Raw genomic sequence first — 19,685 nt, forward strand, 5'->3', positions numbered from 1 at the left:
TACCGTCCTGGCATGCATTCATGCAGAAATATGATATAATTGATAGCAACACGGATCTCAGCATAAACATTTATTCGCTGTAAACCACACACGAAGTCTACGGTACAAAACTCTTGTCTAAAACTGGATTGACTTTGCCGCCAAGCAGGCGTCTTGTGTTTTGACTGAGGAGTGTTGAACTGGCAGCAGGGTGTTGATGGCCACCTCATTCCTTTCTTCCAACGAGTGATTGTTGGTGCTGTAGCACTGCCCCCAATGACTCACTGTGGCTAGAAAATAGAACAAAACATGTCAGAAAGCATTATGTAGCCTGCTAGTTCTAACTAGTTTGTTAGTGGCTATGCACACTCTTTCACGGGATGCTTGTCTGGCCACATAAGAGCAAAAGCTGTATCAACACTGATCTGAGAGACACAAAGAAAAGAAGCTGCACGTACAAAAATCACAGAACTGTTACAGCTACACAACACAAATTGCAGCAACAGCTGAAAATCTGTTTGCGCGTCACTACCTGATGTGGACGGTAGAGCCCTGCACCATCCGCGGATGGAAGCGGATATTCGTAAGATACTTGCGGATTCGGATGAGAATTTATCACTTTCTGCGGTGTGCGGATCGGATGGCTCGAGGTCGGGTGCAGATATACCGCATGCTATAATTTTTCTACTAGCAATTTATTTGTATTGCGCACCGACAGCAAGCGCATGTCCGGGTTCACCTTTGACCATGCACGGCCAAGACGGGAGAGAGGGCATTTTGGCGTCCACACGAGCACCGGTGAGGAAGCGTTCCAGAAGTCGCTCCATATCGCGTTTGTTGAAAGGTTTACCTTTGCTTGTCGCCATGAGTCCTTCCATGAGAGCATAGAGGCATCCGAAATTATACCAACATTCTTCCGGCTGTGTTTACGCGTCCTTCGAAACTTGCGGATCTAAACGGTTGTGTATGCAACGGTGCGGATCGGATAACGTGTACGCGGATGCTAAAAATCTTATCTGCACAGGGCTCTAGCGGACGCTGCCAGGATCTCAGGGAAATGAGGATGTAACAGCTTTCGCTGTGAAAGTACATCAATGTGACAGGCGTTTTCTCGTGACACACGACCTTACCTGGTCGAGCAGGCGACTGCTAAGCACTCCATGATTGGCGCAGCACTTCCATCACTCCATTACGCTAAAACATCTGTGCTGCTCTCATAACTTTGGTGCAAAGCTTCTGTACAGGATAAAAATAAACACTGTGTATATTATAAAAGACAATACAAAGCAAGAGCTGTATCACCACGTCAAATATTATAAGTACGTACAAGTAGTATACAAGTTTATTCACATGACGTCATCCGCAGGAGACCGCCACTGTCGCTAGCAGGCAGATTTGCTGCCATCGGCCCTATTGTAGATTTCAGTCAAGCTCTTACCCATATTATACTCACCGTATATCTGGTGTTTAAAACTTGTTGCTCTGTGATTTGTAGAATGTCTGAGCAATTTCCATATTTTTGGTGTTAATAGTCACCTAAAAAGCATAATGCAGCAAACAAATGCAAGGACTAAACATTGCGGGACCTATAGTATGGCGCTGAGGTGACTTCAGTGAATAAACCTTTTAGGAACTCAAATCTTGCACTACTACCAGATAGCTGTTTGGGTGAAGTAAGACGGAATGACATAGTCACGCTGTTCTCCATACAATACCAAGGATGTCTCAAAACGACAAAGCACAAAAATACTAGTTTTGTACCGTTTGATGAATATTTTGTCTGCTGCCCACACAGGTTGTGTGGTTCCTTAGCAAGCTTCTGGCAGTCGTTTCTTCTACATCGCACTTCCCTGCTGACTTTCACAGCATCTGAAAAAAAGTTCGATTTCGTTAACCACAAGACAACCATGTAAATGGAGAGCAGTTAGAGTCTTCCACCAACTATATTTGCAATACTTTGTTGACAAAAAATTTAAAGAGGCACCCTCCAGAGTAAGATTAGGGGGCACATCGAACATCAGGAACATTGGAGGACAACACAGTCACACGTCAGTGACAACTGCTTCCCCTCACCTCACAGGGAACTGTTAAGCTTATGTGCAAACAGCTGTTTCGTAGGGTAGGTTACCACTATTTTCATATCCACCGATGCAAGATAGTCCAAGCACCTATAAAAAGAAAAACCCAGTTGCTATGAAACCATGATATGCAAACAAAAGTACTTGCACAAAATTTTCAGTGTGTAGTTTCACTACCAGCGAAAAATGCAACAACCGAAGTCGGGCTGACATGACAATGAACTAACCAGCATTTATGTTCCGGCATGTCCGCCCTGCAAACCGTAACTGTCGACTTTCGTTTACTCAAGACTTCAACAGTCATCGAAAACTCGTTAATCTCGATGGTTAATTAGTGATACCGTATTTGTTTTAGCACAAAGACGAACCAAGGCACTTAATGAAACGTTGTACTGCCGAACATACAACGTTAATCACTACTTTGAATGCAAGTGCAGTCAGGTCAACCCACACTTCCAATATGCTTCAATCGGTGATACGAAGCCGAAATAAAGGAAACGATATTCCAATATTATGCCACGCATCTCTACTACATGCGATTTGGTGCACAGAAACAGGCACATACTTTAATGAAGAGTGAACTCACCCCTTAAACTTGAAAGCCAGAGAACAAAGAAACGTTGTCCACCACAGTACTCTGGGAGCTCTGCTGTGCTCAACAGCTTTTATCACTGGACAGCACGGCGTACGTTCTCGCTATGCTCAAAAATTGCAAGACAAAACGCGCGGGAGATTAGAACTTCGAAAGATTTTCGTATAACAACCAGTGGAATGCAGCCGCGAAGACCCCAACTGCTACCCGTTGCGCGTCCGGAAAGTTTGAAGTTTCAACCGTTGAAACTGAACTGGTTCGAACTGGTTGGATGGATGGATGATGGATGGTGATTGGGTAGACGGGCAGGCGTCATTGCCATTGCTTTAGCTCGTGCTTATTGAGTACTTATTTTTTGTAATACTTTAATTTCTGTGGCCGTTCATTATAATTGGGTGGTGGAGGTTAAATGTTAAATAACACACATGCCAATCCAGCGGAAGTTACACCAACATCATCATCATTATGCAATCGCCATCGTTGTTGCAGTGACGAGTGTCGTATTTTGTGATGTATGTGTTGAAAATCGCTGTTCTTTTTGCAAACATTTTATCAGTGCCTTTGCTACTGAGCTACAGGTGTGCCTAATATGTAGCGCATTGCCTGTTCAGTGGTTTCAAAGAGATACCATGGGCAGTTTCAAGATTTTTTGAAGGGTTCTGAAATCCCTGAGTCACGTCAGATTCCATTTTACTGCTGCAGCTGTGGGAAAATGTTATGTGCAGTAAACAAACATCTGCTATCTGTTGCCCACAGTACGTGCAAAGTGCTTCTGTGTTTGTGGAGCTATGGTTTATAGTGCTGCGCTGCACGATTCGTCGGCGTCGTCGACTTTTTTATTGACGTTTCAGTGATTCAATAATTTAGTTGCTGATTTCTTTAAGTTGGTGTAGCAGTTGGTGCTAAGGTGTTGGTGCAGGGGAGTTACGTCGTACAAAATTTACATTTACCAGCAACGGTAACGCCATCAGGAACGCTAGTTCAAAAAACATTGCCCCGAACAAATGCGGGCTTCCGTTAAGAAAAAAAGATATATATTCAGTAAAATAAAATATTACTTCACAGCACTTAGATTCTGGTAATGTCTTCTAGTTGTGGATGCTGTCAGTGTATATGCATGTCAGTGAGCCAAAAACACTCGGATCATCATATGTATGGACATTATTTAAATTATCTACATACCTCAGTCAGACTGCCTTCATTTGACTGATCTTTTGTTACAATATATGGGCATACAACTCACATAACATGAAAGACTACATACTATCCATTTGGTCATAATATAATTGGACAAAGTTAATGTGGTCCATTCCTTGCATAGTTTCTGAAGGTTGTTGCAGAGTTCAGTTTTATTACCTCAGTATGATCATTTGCAAACAGATTGTACTTGCTGCTCCACACACGTGTGATGGAAAGTAAGAGAATAAGGAATTTCCTTCATGTATGAGGATCATCCAACAAAAGTTCCTCTGCTGTGATCAAAATAATAAACCTATAGCACAACATTGAAAAAATTTATGTACAGATTAGAGCTCAACGTTACTCCCTAACACAGTCACCTTATTTAGCTGAACATTTTTGATACTGTGATACCAAGTATTCAATACGTTGTCTGTGCCATGCTATGCCCTGTTTACAAAGTGAGGCATTCACTTTGCATTTCACCTGATCAATTTGTGTTTCATGATCACTTGCGAATTGGTGACTGCCGAGGGGTGCTTTGAGAGGAAGATGGAACAGCAGATTGGGCAAATTTTCATTGAAGTAGGAATCATCACCTTGAGCACGAGGAGAACGAAGTATACAGGAAGCCAACGAAAAGGAAACTCACGTTTGTGTGTCTCCTGTATACTTCATTCTCCTCATGCTCAAGGTGATGCTTCCTATTTCAACGTTGTACCAGCTCGCTTGTGTACTTTTTCTCTCTTTGGCAAATTTCCAGATGAATTTCTGGAACAAATCCCGAGTCTTTCAAGACAAGTGCAGACAGCGTTGACGTGGTTGTACTACACCCTTCCAAGTCCTGTGCGTTTTGGTTTCATCGTAGTTTGACGCTTTCCCAGGATCTCGCAGTACATCTGCATTTACTGTCATTGTGCATGTGAGATAATCTACAAGTTGTACACAATGATAGTCCTAAAACATCGTCGGCATAGCCTTTCCAGACGAAAACGCGAGTTTGACCTCCTTCAGAATGCTTTCACCGGGCACCCACCATGACTTCCTATGGTATTTTGTCTCAGCACTTGCATAATGCATCCAGGTTTCATTAATAAAAATTGTCATTGCATCCAGGTTTTATTAAGTAAAATTGTCTTGATACCATTGAAGGAAAATGCAAGCTGCATTCATTCGTTGCTCTTTACAAACGTTACCGAGCAAATGTGGCCCCCATCTCGCATAACTTTCGTTGACCATGCTGAAGGAAATTTGTTCTCATTAGTATCAGAGTGCAGTACCAGTGACCCGCCAGTCTCCGTTAACAATTCTCGGAATTTCAGAAAAGAAACGTCGTTTCGTGGTGTTATAGCTGATCTCCCACTGTACTGTTCATTGTGCAGATTTTCACGACCCTGTATAGAGGACACACCATTTCAATGCCTGTAAAGTGTTTTGATTAACCGGTGTTAACTGTCAGTGGATATTCTCTAAAGTACGATTTCACTCTTTTATTCTTTAACGAAAAATAGGATAACTCTTCCGTACTAGGATAGTCAGACGTACTCGGAAATATTACATCCATGCTTGAATGCCTGACACATTAGGTGAACGGCACTTCATTAACCAACATCTGCAGTGCCGGGATGTCACACCCAACTACTACACCATTCAGTTTGTCCTAGTGGTGTTTCCTTTGAATAACAAATATCGGGAAACTTATTTTTGGATGGCCCTCCTAATTCCAGTTCTCTTTCTGCATTTGGCTACATTTTTTAGATTTCTTGTGACGACTCTTGTGGACAAATACCAGCATGGAAGACTTAATAACAATTGGGGTTTACATTGCGAGACAACTGAGATCATGAGCGACACCACAGCAGTTGGTCTGTGGATTGCCCACCTGAGTGTCCTTAAATGTGCAATGAAAGCTCACCACACAACACACCGTATTTAATGTCCCTTGTGGAAGATGGCATGTCTAAGCAACCTGTATCCTGGCACTAAGTTGCTGCTGTTTTTGGCCGGGTTCGAACCAGCGATCTCAGGATCAGAAGGCGAACAGACTCACTCACCAGGGCCGGTTCACGGACAACTTGAACACCACAATTATGTTAACTCTGCCATCAAGTAATTCAGTTTCCTGCATATGTTTTGTAACAATTGAACTTTAGTTTTGTAAGCCTGAAAGCTAAGCTTAGAACCACCTCTTATAATATAGTGACTGTATTTGATGTGTGGATGTGTTCACACCTCTTAAAAAGCTAATAAAACAAAAATCTTGATGATTTCTAATATGTGGTACATACAAGGCCAGCTACAAGACGTCTACAATTAGACGTCAATTACTAAATGTCTACAAGATGTCTAGTAAATCACTAATTTTAGACGTCTAAATAATGGTAAGACTTTTAGACGTCTAGTCAACGTCTAGTTTGGGCACTATCCCTAAAGTCTAGGGCTAGAACAGGTCTGGACGTCTAGTTGACTACCATGTGTTCCCTGGGTTGTTTGAGAGCAGCTAAGTTGAATACAAGCCCGTGCGAAGTGGCAACTCTTTTGTGGACAGGACGAAGAAAATAAAACGGAGCCATTGAGCGCGTTTGTGAGGGAAGGTGTTCCTCGATTTGCGTCCTACTCGTGCGGTGGTGCTTGCTGGCTAGACAGTAGGAACAGACATTCGGATGGGACGCGAGCGCTGCCAATCCAGCAAGAAGTACTTTACGTATGACGTCACGACAAACAAGTCCGTTTGTAACATATGTGCTTCAAGAAAGGAGAAAGCCCATTTGAACAGACAGGAACCTACAGGAACCAGGAGCTACCAATTTCACAGCTGTCTATTAATATTAAAAACCATGTGTGCGGAATAAACGGGTTTACATTTTGTAACATTGAGTTTTTTTTGTGGGGATGAATATTCCCAGCAGAAGCGGAACCGGTTAAAAACCGGTATGAACCGTTATTTTTTTGCTCCGGAGCAGAACCGGTACCGGATCGTTTATGATGTAACCGGAACGAAAACCGGAACGAAAAACGTTTCGGTTCGACACCCCGGTCAGGACCGGCGTCTATACGGGTGAGCAAGGGGGAGCAATCCAATAGACGACTTCAGAAAATCCCAGAGAGCTTAGCGCGGCTTTGAATTATGGGAACTTTCTGATAACAAAGGGGGAGAAGGGATGTTTCGGTTCCTTCTCTCTCGACCGATTGTCCACGAGGAGTCAAGGTCAGCGAGAACGAAACGTGAAGGACAGTGATCCCTTCGTCATCTCCTAGAACGCAACGCGTGCGCAAGGAGCAATGGGATTTTCTGAAACCGTCTCATGCCCCCCCCCCCCCCTCCTCCAGCGCGACGAAAGGAGCGCCGGCCGGCAAGGGGGCGGGACAAGACAGCGGGGGGCAATCCAGAAGATGTGGGTTCGATCCCTACAGCTGGCTAACCTTTTCAGTGACTTTCATCTTTCAGCGCGGCCCCCTCCACGTTGCGGGCGCACGTTGTCATTTGTCCTCTCCGGAGACGCTATTCATTGCTGTTTTCTGTTAGACGCTGTTGGCATAATTAGAGGTCTGCGCGGGCACGTAAATCTCGGCCGTACACGCGCGAGTTTTGACAGAACTACCCGCAGTCGCGGGTTCTGTGGGCGTGACTATAAAACCCGCACTATACGTATGGGAGTGCAGCCGAGCAGCATAGAACATTTTTAAAAAAGCACGAAAGCATCTGTGCACGTGAAATTGCACTCTTGGTGTATCGATGTGCACAAATATAACTACTGAGAAAAATGTTCATCAAATTATAGTTAAAATTATTATAAAACTGTCCGGCGGTTCACCTCCATTTCGCGAAAACGCTTTATGGGCTATCAGAACGCGCGCTCAATGCAGGGAAACACTGTGTACAAATGCAACGAAGAAAATACATTCTCATGCGGCACCGGACTACCATGAATGCGATGCGGGTACCTGCACGACCTGCAGGAGAAACGCGTACCCACGTGTTACCTGCATCAAGTTACATTTTCTACCCGCAAATCCGAAAATCGCGCGGGTAACACAGCTGACACGCTACCTGTTCCTGTGGCCTAGTCCCAGCGACTAGCCTATGACATGATGGCATTCCCAGGGGCAGATCCCGCCACACCCTATCACTTGGGGGGTAGGGTTCTTTGTCAAAGCCCGTAAACACAGCTGGGAAGACCGGGAAAACGAATGCTCAGCCCAAAGTTTTGGAGGAGGCGATCGCCCCCAGGCATTCCACACCAAAAGTGGGAGGTGATCCGGGTCCAAACCTGGGCGGTGACTGTGTTGCCCGCGTGTTTTTTATGGGTTTTTCTCAGATGCTTTAAGACAAATGTCAGCAAAGTTCTCTATCAGGTCGACACAGGCGACGTTGCCCACCGTGGCAAGAAGTTCCACCATGCACCCATGCGCAGAAGGCCATGTCAGTACAGTTTCCCACGAAGCTCCCCCCCCGCACCACAACATTCCGCCATATCAAATCCAATCCAATCCATGAGTGCAAGTTGGCTAATAGCAGAAATTGTGGAAATTCTGATGCAGCAATGAAAAAAAAACGCGATACAAAGTTTGACTGCAGATTTTCATTGGATCACAAAGATGATCACATCTGTACTCCTGTAATTAGATTCTAAAATCTGAAAGTGGCAGTTGATCACTTCTTGAGGTCAGTGGGATGCAGTTGGGCTATTGCTCCCCACCCCACACCAAAACATGGGTTAAACATTAGTTCTCCTTACCCAGAGCGAGGGTCTGGATGCACCCCTGCTTGAGGTTGAGTTCCTTGCCGAGTTGTAACCAGGGCCGACACGACAAATTATGGGCCCCGACAATGATGGTAAATGTACGCGCCCCGGGCCCTATCCTCAAATCTCCTTGTGCTAGCAACCGTTGGGACTTCGGTCTGCCGGGCCCCTAAAGAGACCTGGGTTCCGCCATCGCCAGCTGCTCCCCCTCCTTCCCTCTCGTGCTGGCCCTGCCTGTACATTTACCATCATTGTTGTTTTGCAGGGTATACTATATACTAAAACCATGGCACAACACTATTCAATCAAATCATATCGTTGTACAGTTTTTGGAGAGTCCTGCAAAAATAGAGTGTGGGAAAAGGAGGAGTCCGCGACCTGTGTAAAGTGAACGTTTAATGGGAAAAAAACAAAACAAAAGAAACAGGACTACTGTCCAGACAACGAAAACAGAACATGCGCAGTCCAGTGGAACCCTCCAACAAAGTTTGATGGAAGGTTCCACATGAACTTCAATCCTGCTGACCCACCGATAAAAGCGTTACAAAGGAATGGGGTTCCGTAAAAAATTGTCCAGAAAAGATGGTCTCTCGTAGCGTGATAGCGTGTGTCCGTTAATGTTAAGTTGCTAACGAACAATAAAAGCTGACCGCCATTCAATGAGGAACATAAGAGGGGTTACATTCGCTGCAGCGCTTGTATAGTGGCAGCTGTGCCTGTTCTTTCTGTTCCTCTCCCTCTTTTTATTTTGCGGAGTACACACAACACGACAAGATTAGAGAGCGATTCTACGAGGTCCTGTTATATATCCCTATTGCGTATTTCTGGCAGATAAGCTGGAGAAATGTTACAAGCGTTCTTTCATAAACGGAAGTATTACAGAGAAGTGAGCAAAATGGCACGTTACATTCTGTATCTCTACCAATGAAATAAAACACAAACTCTTTAAATTGAGCATACTATTCTGGGGCTCTGATTTCATGCTCTCTGTACGTAGGTGTCGTAGGATGTAGTTCCCAACTCAACCTGGACGCTAGTATTTTCCTATTGTTGGGCAGACAAAGCTTTTGCAGTACTTTCTGCTCAGTACAAGTGCTCATACTTCCTACGTCGGTGAACCGTATCTTCAGCAGAAGTGGAGTTGTATGGGCAATGAAGCAATGGATGGGTCGGTGCAAAGCTTTTATTATCCATATCCTTTTATTATCCAGATGCAGGGGAGTGTGTCTGATGAACAGTAGAAAATACCAGCATCCAGCAAACGATATAGGTAGCGAGCAAGTAACACGCTTTTATGTAACTCATTGAATGGTGTGTACAGATTTCATTATCCATGAACGGCTGCAAAAAGAACAAACCTACATTTCCCTCAACAAACTGGGAAAGCGAATAACAACACTCCGCCGGCAGTGATGCGTTTCATGAGCTAAATGCCGTGCAGGCGCCTGCGGGACAATTTTTTTCTACCCACACAACCAGCGACCATTTTTTCCTACACCCAAAGGAAAGTTTTTCCCTGGGCTAGGGGCTAGCAGCTCCGCAAGGCAGTACACGATAAACAACAATATTATACCACACAGAAAAATAGTCACATGCTCACATAGGGTCACGCTCTTTTTATTGCATCATGATGCTGCAGAGAAAAAGAGGAAGCAGCGATACTCAGGGTGTCTATCAACTGTACCCTTCAAATTCCCCAAACTACTTCAGGTTTTCACCAATTATTTCAAGCAAATTCCCTGACCAAAACAAGAGTCACACTTGGTGCATGCTCCTAAGTTGTCATACAGACAACTCATAAAACGGGTCATCATTGTTTATTCTTATTTATTTGTTGTAATGAATTATTCAAGCAAACATAATACAAATACATGTTTATCCTTACTGTTTAGGAGAACCATTTTCTTTCACTTTTTCTTTTCTACATTTTCTTTTCCTTCTTTTCCTTTCTTTTCTTTTCTACTACATTTTCTTTTACTAGTGTAGGGAGACGTCGCACTATGCCTAATTTATTTTAATTTTTTGTTAAATAACACGTATAACTTTACTGCCTCTGAGCGTATCGTGTCGGCGAACTGTTACTTGCAGCAACGTTGCTGCTGCATTGCCTCTCAATCACCTGGTGTTAAATCCGGAACGTATCCTCATTCTGGTGTTCATTTCGGTTCCATTCCGGTTTTGCTCTGGAGTAAAAACATAGTAGTTCTAGACTGGTCCAGTTCCACTTGGTGTAAGGAGAATTATCTGCAGCAAAAATAACCCACCACGTGGCTTAGAGAAAAACAATGAGCCCGTCTTGTAGAGCACTGCACGGGCCTAATTTTCAGGCCCGTGCCCAGCCCAGGCCTGGCTGCTACGGCCCGCACCCGGCCCGGGCCCAACGTCTTCTATCGATTTCCAGCCCCGGTCAACAGCCCGCCTCTGCTCTGTGTTCTCCAGGCCGGGAGGCGTATTTAGATTTACTAAAGATCACAGCGCAGCAAGGAAAAGGGCGCAGCTAATTGGTAAAGAGTGAGGAGGCACACTCAAACAGAGTGGCTGTGTTTCTCTGCCATCAAGCTGCTCTGTGCTTGGTGCTTCCTTGCTTGGGAAAACAGCGGCGCGTGGGCGGTATGTATGTGCCTTGCGGTTCAAGAGAGGCTCATTTCCGCTCTATTGCGCATGCACCGGTATTAGTTCCCCTTTCTCGAACTCTCACGCGAACGAAATATGTCAGAACACCTAACTGGCCCTCGTGCCGGACTTTCACGGGAACGAAATCCCCACCCCTAACCTAAGTAATCCTTGTGCCGGACTCTCAGCGCGCCCGCCACACCAATCGTCCCCAAATGTGTATGAGTGCATGTGTGAAATCCAGACCCATTACACGAAATAAGCATGATCACATATAGAAAAGTGATAGTTATCAGAATACCATGATATCCCATACCCAATAGAAAAAACAACCTGACACGAAAATTAAGCTGTCCAGTCTTGTGAAATATGTTCGCATACATACCCCACCATGGCCGGCGTTGTCAAGCCCGTACCCGACCCGGGCTCGATGGCTGAAGCCCAGCCCAGGCCCGCATAAAAAATGCAAAGCCCGGCTTTCGGGTAAGCCCGGGCCTGTGCAATGCTCTACTGTCTTGTACTCTGGTACATTGATTGTGATGTGAGGTTTGTGCACAAGTAGCTACAATGTACAGTGTCCACTATTTTCGCGTAGAGATTAGACCTTTGATCTGAGAGGATGAATTGCCACCTAAACACCGATGGATGCCATGTACTGTGCACTTGAGCTCCTGTGTTACATGCTCTCGAGGTCAAAGTAGTACATAATTCAATTTTGCGCTTGAACCAAACACCGAAAACTTTTTGCTGTATCCCTCCAGAACAGAAAAATAGTTTACGTTTCTGTTCCACTTTGGCTTGCCAAAAATAACATCTTGTTTTTCTTCTTCTCTTTTTTTTTTTTTTTCCTGTTTTCGGTTCACTCTGGAGCCCTCCTCTCAACCATGCTGACCAGCCATTAGCTGTATATCGTAACGACACCTGTCTGCAATTTTCCCCCTGAATTCAGGTGCTTTTTGAAAACTTCCCAGGAGGTCCCCCTAATGTTCCAGTTGCATCAAAATTCCGAGACAATTCCAGGTTTTCCAGGTTGGTAGACACCCTGGGTACTAGTGCAGCACATTGCAATCCCCCAGTATACCCCCAGTGATAACTGCTCAATGCGGCACATACTGTCACGGGCCTCAAAAAGAGAGGGGGATCTAGCCCAATTTTCCTTCATCCGTGTCAGTTTTCACGTGACACTCGAGTGCTTGTGGCTCAGTCAACGTAGGAGCGGAAACCGCACACTCGTCCGTCCTTTCGCACGCGTGATTCCGCACGTGACGTTCGAGGTTGGTGTAGTGCTTGAACGCAGCAGGACACGACGAACACTTGAAGGTCTTTTTGTCCCCGTGGGAATGCATGTGCCAGTGCAAGTAGTGGAGATAAGCGAATTTCGCAGGACACAGCTCGCACTTGTGCAGCTCCGCACCGTTGTGTATGCGCATATGGGCTTCGAGGTTGCGAAGCACGTTGAACGTGGCAGGACACACGGTGCACTTGTACGGCTTGCCGCCCTCCTGCGCGCACGCGTGGTTCTTGAGGTGGCAGTGCTGGGAGAACGCGGCCGGGCACCGCTGGCACTTGTACGGCCTTTCGCCGGTGTGCGTCATCATGTGACGCTTGAGTTTGTGAGCCTCGGCGAAACTGGCGGGACAGAGCTCGCACTGGAAGTTCTTCTCCCCCGTGTGCGTCAACTGGTGCCGCCTGAGCATGCTGCGCTCCGCGAAGGTGGCGGGGCACAGCTCGCAGTGGTACGGCCTCTCCTTGGTGTGCACGCTGCTCATGTGGCGTTTGAGGTTGCTCAGTGCGGCAAACGAGGCCGGGCAGAGCACGCACCTGTACGGCTTTACCTCGCCGTGCGCCTTCATGTGGTGCAAGAGGGTGCGCGGGTCGTCGCAGGAAGCCGGACACTGTTCACACTTGTACGGCTTGCCCACGTGAGCTCGCATGTGCTTCCCGAGGCTGTGGAGGTCCCGGAATGCGGCGGGACACTGGTGACACCTGTGGGATGATTCGGACGAAGACGTGCGCGGCCCTTCGCCACCATTATGGGCGTGCAAGCGACTCATCGGACTGGCCTTCTCCGCGAACATCGAAGGGGACGTCTCGCAGTTGCGCGATCCTCCTCCTGTGTGGAGCTTGATGTGTTCTCTCAGGGAAAATGGGTCGTAACATACTGCATCGCAGATGTCGCACCTGAATACCTCGGTGTTGTGCACGTTGAGGTGGCGATCTTTTAAAAGGGAGATGTCGTGAGACGTAGCGGGATGTGTGCCGTACTGGAAGGCTTGTTCCTGTTCTTGCTCCTTATAGTTCACATGGTGGCTGGGTTCTCCGAGTGCTTTAGCCTCTTCGTTATGTTCCAGTAACTGCATGGATGATCCGTGACAATGGTCCGACGTGACTGCTGTAAGCAGGTTGCCAGAAGTGACCATGGGCTTATGATCAACGAAAACCCCTGAACCAACGGTGCTGCACTGGGAAGATGCTGATGGCTCACAGAAATCCACAAGTTCTTCTTTAATGTTGACACCATCATATATGGTGACTTCTGAAAAGCAAAAGGAACGAAGATGGATCGAAATCAGCAAGGGTGCAACCCCAAAGTGTTTGGAAAGGGAACTATAAGGAACAGTGCCATGATGTTGAAGAATATGAGCTGAGAGCGTATGACACAAAGCCCTCTAAACACGTGCCCCAATCGGCATTTGTGTTACTCGAATACCTACACTGAAAGCATTTCTGACACAAGGCTCGCACTTTCATTTCCGTTACGTTTGTGATAATGGCACTGCTGTCATGAAGCTGCAGGTGAGCATAAGTTCATCCTTAAAATTTTTGACAAAGTACTGCATCTCAGCCCCTGCAGCATGCACAAGTGTTTTGGCCTGTGTGAAATCCTACATAATGTGAGATTCACATGAAAATCTGTAGAGAAGTGTCCTCATCCAGTAGAGGGCACTACTGAAATTCTGGCTACCAACTCCGTATGAGGTGGGCACAGCATCCAGACTTTACCAAAACAGTAATGTGACATCAGATATGTACAGAATGCTGACAACGAACAATATACACCTGGGGTGCCAAAGTGGCGGCTTGTCTGAGGTTGCCGTGCTGCCTGCGTGGTCCCTCGAGCAAAAAATGTGAAAAAATATTTGGTCCAATCTTCATAAACAGTTGTGGCACTACAACTGGGCTCTGTACTCATGCAGTTTATCTTGTGCCGATGGGTGATAGAAAACTGGAGCCACTTGTAGAGTCTCTAAACCTGCCCCTGCATCTGATTTTTACTTGATTGATTCCACAGGTACATTGCTACTGAAATTTCTGAGCAAACCCTACATGCCCAACTGGCAACATTGGTTCAAAATGTCAGTGCCTTGGCGGGTGGGGGGGTCCCGGGTGTTCAAAACCGCCACCCAAAATGGGACCTTTAGTAGTTCCCATACAACCAATACCACAATATTCTTCTGGTTATGCCACTGGTGCCTTCAATGCCACCGGACATGGAAAAATTCAGCTGCAGGCTTGGTGATCTCTCTAGTGAACTTGAACAAAGTTCTTCGAGTTCATGAAACAGATTTTGAACTCTCTGATACACCGTTTTCTGCAGCTGTGGGCAACGTTCCTGAAGACCTACAAACTGGCTACAGACGACGAACCAGACGCTACAGACGACGGTGGGGACGACAAATGGACGTCTGGAACGTACAGACGACGAACCAGTTAGCTGCAGTTGGTGCAGCTTTATTTCTCTACTAAGTTGGCTGAAAGTGTCCGAAGATATGTATGTTGTCGCAGAGAATCCTATCCATCTTCAGCACAATATACATCTGTGAGCACATGTTTTCTGTGATCAACCCGAATAAGTCGAAGTGACGGTCACAACGATAGCTGCCGCAAGGATTTTTTCGAGGGGGGGGAAGGGCAGCATGTTTGGGGTGGCGGTTTTCATGGTACGGGATCTGCATTTAATTCTGTGCGTCGTCTGTCCCCGCAACTACACTGTCGTGGCTCAGAAACCTTACGTTTCTGGAATGTAGAGAGAGAGAAAAAAAGAGTAATAATTTGTGTTTTTGTTGCAATGCCCATGATTCCCTGCTGAATTACATCTTCTGCCATTTTTAGTTCTGTGTTGTGTCTTTTATACCAGAAACAGGCTACCTTGAGCCCGTGGTATGCACCCCACAGACACGGATGAGTTTGGCACCACTGATATGTACATTATAGCATTAGGAATCACCCATACCTTCTTGTGCTTCCTTAGAATGGTATTTCGTGAGAGAAGCAGGCATTCGAATTTTAAGTTGAACAAGATGCAATCTTCTGCACATATCTCATGGAAACTGAACAAAGTGTGGTAATTTAGCTACATGGTGCACCTTGTCATCAGAAATACTTGCAGCTATGATGAACACCATTCAAGTTCCCAAATACATGACTAAAACTGACTTTGGAGCATTCATCGCTCAGCAAGGGAACGGAACCAAACATGCCATGCACACGCGATCAAGCGTGAAGTCATCTTGGCTGCCAAGATCAGCCAAGATGACTTCATTCACATAATCTCAAAAACAAAGTGGCCATTCACTCCGGCCGTAAGAGCCTGTACGGACGCTTTCTTCCCCAGGCTGTTGACCCACAATACGCATGAACCTTTCACACATCATACCTAACCCTTTAAATACCATGCTAATGATGAGGACGGTGCCCAGAAGAAGAACAGTCTCTGTTCAAAATATCGGCGCCTCTCGTCCTGGGGCAATTCCCTTCATACTTCCCTACTGTTTCTCTGGATTTCTACCCGTCTATACATACAGTAAAGTTTCGTTAATTCAATCCTAACAGGATCACAAAATCTGATCAAATTATCCTAAGGTCGAATTAAAGAAATGGCGAAAAAAGGATTAAGTCAATGTCACTTTTATTAGCAAAAATAGCCTGTAATTGTCTACTGTTGCTTGAAACGCATCTGAAAACATGCCACGTAGAGCGTTCGTGTGATGGAACACCAGAACGCCCTCTCGGCGTTATCGTCACACGACAAATAGAGTTCCAGGGCATTATGTCTGGTTCCCACGTCTGCAGCACTTGGTCACTCACACTCCACACTCTCGGCGAAACGGCGAGATCATCTTCAGTTTCGCTTCTGCCATCTTCCGCACGGAAGGACACATCGCTCACAATGGCGTGTTTTAGTAGATTGGAAGGTGTTCACGATAACAGTTCCAAACACACGATAAGCCAATTGTGTTGTCTCTTTGATTTGATAACTTCCTTTATTGTACCATTTTCGCAGAGTTCCTCCAATGCACTGAAACTCACTCTCATCAGCGTTCATATGCAGCCCACATACTTCAATGTTGTTGCTGTCCACTTCCACTAATGAAATCAAATCTGAGATATCCCTTTGCAACATCTTCGAGAATGGCTCCCTTGATGCTGATGGACAGTGTTTTGTATCTGCCACATGTTTTACTTATTTATTTCAATTTCTGGAGGTACAGAAATTTGGTCCATGTTGCCATGTTGCCATAGTTGCTTGCTGTATTCACAACCCCCAAAGCATGGAGAGATTCCAAACGAAAGCCCGGTAAAATGTGAAACAAAAACAGAGAGAGAGAGAAAAACGGAAAATAAGTAGTTCCCTCCTCACCCAGGACGATGTGGCTTGCTTGCCATTGGCTGTGCTGATGCAATGCCAGCATGCATCGACGGTCTAAAACAGAGCAGTCCTCAAAACTCCATTAAGTAGATAATGCCACAAAATGGATATTATTGGTATTATTCAGCCACTACCGCCTAATGAAGGTTTAGGGTGAACCTTTCTGTTCATGTGTGTAGTGCAACGCTTGGTACACGGCTGGACCAATCAAATTATACGATGTGAACTGGTTTCACAGTTCGAAATGACAAAGTTTTTATCAACAGAAACATACGGGCATTTGACCGGACTTTCAAACTCGATCAAATTAAGAGGAAAACACTAATTACCAGAAGTCGTATTAACGAAAATCTACTCTACGACATACTGCTCAGAATTGTAGGAAAATAGAACAGTTCCAAAAACACTGCCTGAAAGCGAAAAAAAAAAAAAGAACTTCGAAAACGTGCAACCCTAATTACGATCGAGCAAACACAGCTTAGCGCTGTCAGTAGCCCAAACAGAAGAGAGGGGTTAGCCTAATTTTACTTCTCCTGCTTCAGTTTGCACGCGACACTCGAGCGCTGGCAGCTCGGTCAACGTGGGTGCGGAAACTGTACACACGTCCGGCTTTTCGCGCGCGTGAACCCGCATGTGACGTTTGAGGTTGCTGCTGTGCTTGAATGCGGCTGGACACAGCGAACACTCGAACGTCCTTTCGTCGCTGTGGGAATGCATGTGAACCTTCAGATGGTGAGGCTCACTGAATGTGGCAGAGCAGCTCTCGCACTTGTACTGCCTTTCGCCGGTATGCACACGCGCGTGCCTATTCAGGCAGTGAAGATAGGCAAACTTGGCTGGACACAGCCGACACCTGTGCAGCTTCTCGCCGTCATGCGTGCGCACGTGACCTTCGAGGCTGCGGAGCGCGGTGAACACGGCGGGGCACTGCTGACACCCGTACGACCTAACGCCGACGTTGTGCGTACACGCGTGCTTCTTGAGATGGCACGACTGGGAGAACGCGGCCGGGCAGCGCTCGCACTTGTACGGCCTTTCGCCGGTGTGCGTCCTCGCGTGACGCCTGAGCTTGTAACCCTCGGAAAACCTTGCGGGACAGAGGTCGCACTGAAACTTTCTCTCCGACGTGTGCGTCGACGTGTGCCGCGCGAGCGTGCCGTGCTCCGCGAAGGCAGCGGGGCAGAGCTCGCAACGGTACGGCCTCTCGCTGGCGTGCGTTCTCCGTGTGTGGCCCTTGAGGTCGATAAATGCGGTGGGACACTGGTGTCCCTGCGGCAAAGAGTCGGCCGAACCGGTATACGGCCCTTCGCCGCTACCGGTGTGCACGTGATTCATCGGGCTGGTCTCCTCCGCGGGCATTGAAGGGCAAGTGTGTGAACCTCTTCCTGCGTGAAGCTTCATGTGTCTTCTGAGGGAGAACGCGCGAGAAAATGTCGCGCTACACTTGTCGCACGTGAATACCTTTGAGTTGTGCACGTTGAGGTGATGAGCTTTTAAACGAGAGCTATCGTGGAACACAGCAGGACATGTGCTGCACTGGAAGGCCTGTTCCTCGTTTTGCTGCTCGTAGTTCGCTTGGCTGCTAGGTCGCTCGAGCGTTTTAGCGTCTTCGTTATGCTCTTTTAATTGTGCAGATGGTGGGTAACAGTGTTCAGACGTATCTGCTGTAAGCAGGTTGCCAGCAATGACCATGGGCTTATGATCAGCAAAAGCCTGAGAGCTAACAGTGCTGGAGTGAGATGATGACGATGCCTCACAGATATCCACACGTTCTTCTTTTATGTTCACACCATGAGACATGGTGACTTCTGAAAAGCAAACGGAATAAAGACGGATGGAAATCAGTGAGGCAGCAACCCTGAAGCGTTTGGATAGGGCACGGCACGGACAGTGTCATGGTGTTGAAGGGTATGAGCTGACAGTTATAAGCACGTGCCCCCATCAGCAGTTGTGTTACTGGTAATACTTCCGGTGACTACACTAAAAGCTAAGACTGTCCCCCTTCATTCAATCTCCACCCATGAACTTTTTGTATTTTGTATCTTTTGTTTGTAGCAGCATTTGTAGCGCGGGAACATTTTTGTTACTCCTACATTTCAGTTCCCATTTCTGACATGAGCCTTTCAATTTTATTTCCATTACGTTTCTGATAATGGCACCACTGTCATGGAGCTGCGGGTGAACATCAGTCTTGTAATTTGGCTCGGTTGAAATCCTATTATAAATCACGTGGGATTTACACGAAAATCTTTAGAGAGGTGTCTAGAGAAATGTTCAGAGAAGTGGCCACATCCAGTATGGTGCCCTACTGAGATTCTGACTACAGCTACCCTATATGGACACACAGACGGACAGAGTTTGCGGACGTTACCAGAACAGTACGGTCATAAGGACAGATCACTCGTACCCGTCCTTTAGATGCATGTAGAACCTTGCCGTAGATTTCTTTTGCATATCTTTAAGCCAAAGTGGTGGTGACGGATGTACCCTGACTCCAAGTTGCGTTTACTATGCTGTTGCGGATCTTCAGGGAACGTACCACATGAAATAGAGCTCTCAGAAAAAAAAAATGAACAAGATAATTAACATCGGTAATAGCCATTACCTAAACTCAATACTGCACTTACTAACACACTTGCACGAGCACACTGCCACGCAGCATGTCTCTATCTCTAGCATGTCTCTATCAATCTCTACCTTTAGAAACCTGGTGCAAGACTTCTAGTGGAGTTAACCCTCGATTTGAGAATCCACTCACTTTAGGAACGGCTCAGTTTCTGTCAACGTTAACCAGGCGCAACTGCGGAAGTGTATATACCGTCTCCTGGTTTACATTAATGACATCCGTG

The 19,685-nt window shown here is 46.2% G+C and overlaps 1 protein-coding gene and 1 long non-coding RNA gene across 12 annotated transcripts in view; both read right to left on the reverse strand.

Moving 5' to 3' along the window:
* Positions 1 to 57: 57 nt before the first annotated feature.
* LOC135391822 (uncharacterized) lies at positions 58 to 3,363 on the reverse strand. Of its 2 annotated transcripts, XR_010422117.1 has the most exons (5): positions 2,644 to 3,363; positions 2,053 to 2,147; positions 1,741 to 1,848; positions 1,110 to 1,215; positions 58 to 269 (listed from the first exon to the last, which is right to left on the reverse strand). It is a non-coding gene; the product is annotated as an uncharacterized LOC135391822 (long non-coding RNA). The 2 variants fall into 2 exon arrangements; XR_010422116.1 differs by having other exon boundaries at positions 1,110 to 1,848.
* Positions 3,364 to 10,174: 6,811 nt separating this feature from the next.
* The window catches only part of LOC135391823 (zinc finger protein 431-like), a 30,009-nt gene continuing 20,498 nt past the window's right edge, over positions 10,175 to 19,685 (reverse strand). For 9 of the 10 annotated variants that reach the window (XM_064622306.1, XM_064622312.1, XM_064622314.1 and 6 more), the window contains one exon: positions 10,175 to 13,722. In XM_064622306.1, coding sequence (XP_064478376.1) covers positions 12,329 to 13,722 — 1,394 coding nt within the window. In that variant the 3' untranslated portion in view covers positions 10,175 to 12,328. Of the gene's footprint in view, positions 13,723 to 16,078; positions 18,645 to 19,685 lie in introns of those variants that run through there. The other variant, XM_064622305.1, reaches the window with a different exon arrangement.

Source organism: Ornithodoros turicata, chromosome 4 (genome assembly GCF_037126465.1).
Source record: "Ornithodoros turicata isolate Travis chromosome 4, ASM3712646v1, whole genome shotgun sequence".
NCBI classification, from domain to species: domain Eukaryota; kingdom Metazoa; phylum Arthropoda; class Arachnida; order Ixodida; family Argasidae; genus Ornithodoros; species Ornithodoros turicata.